Source organism: Sardina pilchardus, chromosome 24 (assembly GCF_963854185.1).
Source record: "Sardina pilchardus chromosome 24, fSarPil1.1, whole genome shotgun sequence".
NCBI lineage: Eukaryota > Metazoa > Chordata > Actinopteri > Clupeiformes > Clupeidae > Sardina > Sardina pilchardus.
The window spans coordinates 22,287,667-22,292,666 of NC_085017.1; the positions used below are offsets into that span (position 1 = coordinate 22,287,667).

The 5,000-nt window shown below is 47.6% G+C and overlaps 1 protein-coding gene across 1 annotated transcript in view; it reads right to left on the reverse strand.

The window, feature by feature from the left end:
- The window catches only part of galnt12 (UDP-N-acetyl-alpha-D-galactosamine:polypeptide N-acetylgalactosaminyltransferase 12), a 15,110-nt gene that overhangs the window by 673 nt on the left and 9,437 nt on the right, over positions 1-5,000 (reverse strand). Inside the window, exons 9-10 of the mRNA XM_062528861.1 lie at positions 3,733-3,888; positions 1-2,436 (exon numbers count right to left, since the gene is read on the reverse strand). The exon at positions 1-2,436 is cut by the window's left edge and continues 673 nt beyond it. Of these exons, the coding sequence (XP_062384845.1) occupies positions 2,299-2,436; positions 3,733-3,888 (294 nt within the window). The 3' untranslated portion in view covers positions 1-2,298. The remainder of the gene's footprint in view (positions 2,437-3,732; positions 3,889-5,000) is intronic.

The following is a 5,000-nucleotide window of genomic DNA, read 5'->3' on the forward strand; positions in this document are numbered from 1 at the left end:
GAGCAAATTGAGGAAACAAAAAGCCCCTTTGCATAAACAAGCTTAATTGTATGTTTTCCACTTCCAATTTACTTCATTTTTGCTTTGTTTTGTCTTTAGAGGACAGCGCTGATTTGTGTATCTTTAAGATGCTCCAAACAGATGCCCTTTTCTCTAGCCACTAATTAAGCCGTTAATCAAGACTCGTTTACACCAATTCGCTCGTTAACCTCCCAGTCTCAGAGGCAGACGCCTGTTCCCTAGCCTTCCCAGCTCACCCTCCGATTCCCACAATGCATTAGCACTGATCTGATTGACAGATGTAGCTACGTACAGGGGGTTGGGTTCCTCCACATGGAAAATGGCCTGTGTTACTCTCACATGCACATGCTCAGTGACGCTCACAGCACTGTGCTTGTGTGCAGATAGGATTGGAAACATCTGTCCATTGTGAAGCCCGTTGGTCTCTAATTTGTGGTTGTCACAGCAGCCTTTAAGACTCACAGCGTGGGAGGATGTCTAGTTGTTATACACTCTTACACCACCCCACCCCAACGATGTCTTTCAACAGCATATGTAACACACACTGCATGCTACAAAAATGAGGAGAGGGGAGGGAAGGTGGTGTTGGTGTGTGTGTGTGTGTGTGTGTGTGTGGGAGGTGGGTGGTGTGGTAGGGGGGGGCGATTCCTATGGAAAGCAGATGTGTGTGGGGTGATGGCATGTTATCATTACATATATCCAGTCAGGCACTTGAGGCGTCTTTCCTGTGACCGGATCGCATTACAACTGCTTTAAGCTCCATGCTTCCTTCCCGTTTCCCCTCATAAATGCATCAAATCCCATATTAATCTCTTCATTCCTGACCGTATACCTTCATTTCATGAAAACAAAATACAAAAAAATAACACAAACGAGACATGTGCTCACCACAAAAGTAGTGATGATTATCCTACAGTCATGGAAAAAAACTGGAAAAAAAAAACATATTTGATTTGTTATAGATATAGAGGATAGAAAAATTAAGAACAAAAAAAAAAGAGAGAGAGAGAGAAAAGCACCAGCATCAATATACAGGAAACAGCACTGTGGCCGGTTCAGGAACCAGCCTGTGGTCAAGTCTCTCAGGCTGTATGCTGAGGTCTCTCCTACCAGTTTTTTGTAAGACCTACTCTCACGTCCTACCCAGTAGTTAGCGAACGAGAGGTACACTGGAGCAGGGTCGTAATGGAAAGGCTCTACAGACTCCGTGGAGGGATGGAGTTAGCACTTGTGAGTGAATAAATACACGCCCCAGCAATACAATACAGCATAGATTCAGATGGACCAAATGACAGCTAATGGTGCGAACATGGAGGATTCTAGATGTAAACAGGAGTCAAATGGAGGCACTGGCGCCATCTAGAGGTCTACCTCTGGGAAGACAAGCGGATATCAGCTCCACTGACCACCACTACTCGTCGTCAGCGCACTGCCTGAAATACAGTACCCAGAACAGCCATGCCACCTCCACCTGTGCTCCAGGAGAGAGACTAAAAAGCTAAAGAGCTAACAGTGCTGAGCAGCAATCAGCAGGTCAAGGAAAAGGTGGACCCTGTATTCAGAACATCTAGTCATTCACGGTGCACTACATACGGTAGTACAAAACCATATGTTGGTCAGAGACTGCGTACTACACTGCACTGCCGTGAATGAAAGGATGCACTTTGAACGCAAAGACTGAGCCTTCTACATGATGGAGTGTGGTCTGTGCAGTAGTTGCAGCAGAGAATAGTGACTTCCTGCTTTATGAAAGATATTATTTCCACATGAAGACGGTTTGAGATTGTTGCTCCTCCACGGAGAGACCTTTCCAAGAGGTATAAGGTGTAAATTATCCAGCCTATCACTGCCTATGTCACTGCACTGCGATAAAAGACATTTTGTTTTAAAACGTACATAAATATATGTTGATTCTTATGTCATAAAAAGTGTCATTAAAAAAAAAATCACAATGATAAATTACCACAAAATAACAATCTTCTGCAGTCTGAAAAAGTCATACTTGTAAAACTTATTTTTGAAGGTGTATCTTTTCTGTGAGTGTTGCTACCTATTGCAGGTGTTAATGCTAGGCTGTGTCTAGTGTCCCCGAATCATACAGGGACTGAGATCCAGCACACACAGCCCTAAAGGTAAGAGAGGGCGCATGTGTTCCCTCTTCGTCGTCCTCATCTTCGTCCTCTGCCTCAATGCCCCTGGGTGGCGTGGCTCTTGAGTGGTTCGGTCCAGCCTGAGATGGACTCCACTCTCCGGGCCCGGTCCACTTCACGCGCCCCTCTACGACCGCTCCTCGAAGAACCACTTCTGGTGGGGCACGTCGAGGCAGGGCCTGAGGGCGGGTCCCGGGCCGCCGTTGTCGATCTTGGCCACGGCCTGGACGCACTTCTGAGACTGGACGTGGTACAGGCTCCCGTCCTGCCGTGGAGAAAACACACCATCAGGCACCAGCCACGTGACTGAACCCAGTGGGCACCCGTACAGTGGGGGGGGGGTCGATGGAGGTATTGCATAACGGCCAGTCATAAATAAACCCAGAGTTTCCCCATATTTGAAATGCTAATGTTCAGCCGTTTGTGAATGATCCCAAACCTCTATACATAGGCCTACACACCCATTTACATTTAGATGGAATGGTCCAGCGATGGATATTAAAGTGAATGTGAGTGTCGATACCAGTATTTACGCAACCACCCCCCATAGAGCTACATGCACTCCCTGGCTGTGAGGCTCAGGTTTGTCAATAGTCAGTATGCCCCACAAGAGTCCTTGGGGTTATGTTTATTGACTTGAGCCCAGATGTGTGGCCTATCCATCCCAAAATGACAGGCCTTTGTTCTCTGTGTAAGTGTGTGTCTGTCTGTGTATCTGTGTGTGTAGGGAGTAAAGACCCACTGGAGTTGGCTTTTAGCGAGATTTGAACAAAAAGGCAATGAAAGATAGAAGAGGAGAAAGGGAGGAAACAGGAAAAAGAAACATTAGTTCACCAAGAATCAACAGACAACATAGTGAGAGGGGGTTTGTGTGTGTCCATGTGTGTGTGTGTCCGTGTGAGTGTGTGTGTGTGTGTGTGTGTGTGTGTGTGTGTGTGTGTGTAGATTGAGCAGAGAGAGCTTAACGTCAGAGAACATAAGCTTCTAAGAGAGGGCCTTCCACCATCTCAGCACTGCGCTGTCGGGTGGTTCGGCCAACCTGAGCCTGAACACCGTGCCATGCCGTGCCGTGCCAAGCTGTGGCAGCCTGAGCCATGCCATGTCATGCCACGCCATGCCATGCCAGCTCATGCTTCAGGGAAGGATCAGGTTTAAGAATAGAGGGAGTAAGTAGAAAGACAAAGAACAAAAATAACCAAAAGGCAACCACCAGGGCAGTTTTCTTTTCTCATTCTGTTCTAATAGGGAATTTCCAGAGAACTCTAGCTTCTCCATTTCAGACACTCCTCCTCTGTTCTCTCTCTCTCTCTCTCTCTCTCTCTCTCTCTCTCTCTCTCCCCTCCTCTTCTTCTGTGTTACTAGTTTGTGTCTCTCTCCATTTCTCCCCTTTGCACTGGACGTTTCCACACTCCCCTTCAGTCTGTAACAGCTTCTGATCGCTCTCTCCCTCTCTCTCTTTCTCTCGAGCTGGTTAGTAATATCATTTGTTCTGAGTGAAAAACTCTGCCACAGGAATAAATCTGTCTCTCATCACTGTGCCACTGGTGGTGTGTGTGCTCACCTCTCTGAGCACAAACTGCTGCTCCTGTGGAACGGGTTGCCGGGGTTTCCTGCACAGGTGCACCGTCAGGAAGGTGGAGACCGAGTCGGCCACAGCGCACCCTGCTGGTTCCCGTGTGTTATAGCGGATCTCGTGGTCTGTCGAGTACTCGAAGAACTAAACACACACACACACACACATACACACACACACACACACCAAACAGAATATCATAGAATGGTATGTTAGCTGTGACTAAGGTCCTCGATATTACATATTTATCTCTGTTAGCTTATCACATCTAAGAGAAAATCTCAATTGGGTAAAAACATCACATTACAGTTAGCAGGCCTGTTGGGACCATCAACGCACATAGAACCGCCTCACATGTAAATAGCCCTACGTTCAGGGAGCCCTGTTAAATCTGCAATCACGTTACAGGACAACATCCCCAACGGGCGTTCTCCCATGGCCGCTGCTGTGGCTACCGCTCCTCCCCCGCTAGCCGCTGGGAACACAAAGCCGGCGAGTTACCGTCGACAACGGCCACTCCCTCGACAGGCTCGATGCCATTTTAATAGCAGCGGCGCTCAAGATATGAACAGGCCTGAATGAATGGGGGAGCAGTGATTAATGGCTCAGATTAGGGTTATCTGAACGGGTAAGTGTGTGTGGATGTGGCACAGGGTGGCTCTAGTGTTTGTTGGAGGTGGCACCAAAGCGTTCGGGTCAGGGGACAGAGGTGAGCCAGAATCAGAGTGCAGGACACAACGACAGGTTAGCGAGGCGAGGGAACGCAGCAAAGGGCCCAGAATACCAGAGGGCGAACGGAGGGCTCCTTATATGGAGCTCTCTGGGCCTCACTGTGTCGACCACAAGCCACCGGAGGGCAAAAAAACGATGATGTATTATTTTCAATGTAAACAATAAATAACCCCGCTCTCGTGTGGGAGGCAGGGCTTTGCTGGCTAACATTGGGTATATATTTACACACGGCCAAGGGAAACAACGCATGAATGTGACTAGTGTGCAGATGTACAGTTGCATGCTGGTTTCAGCATGTTATCTATTATTAACGACACCCATAATAACAGATAGCTTACAAGACTGTGGATCAAGTGAAACCAACACCAGATGTCTGCAGTCCAAATAGCACTTCCTGTCAACTAGTCAAGCCCTTTTAAGAGCAGTGGAACATATAGCACAGATGACAGCTTTTCTTCCAACTCATTGATTTCAAGGAAGTCATGAGTTAGTAATCAGTAATTACTAACTCTGGACGAGGTGTC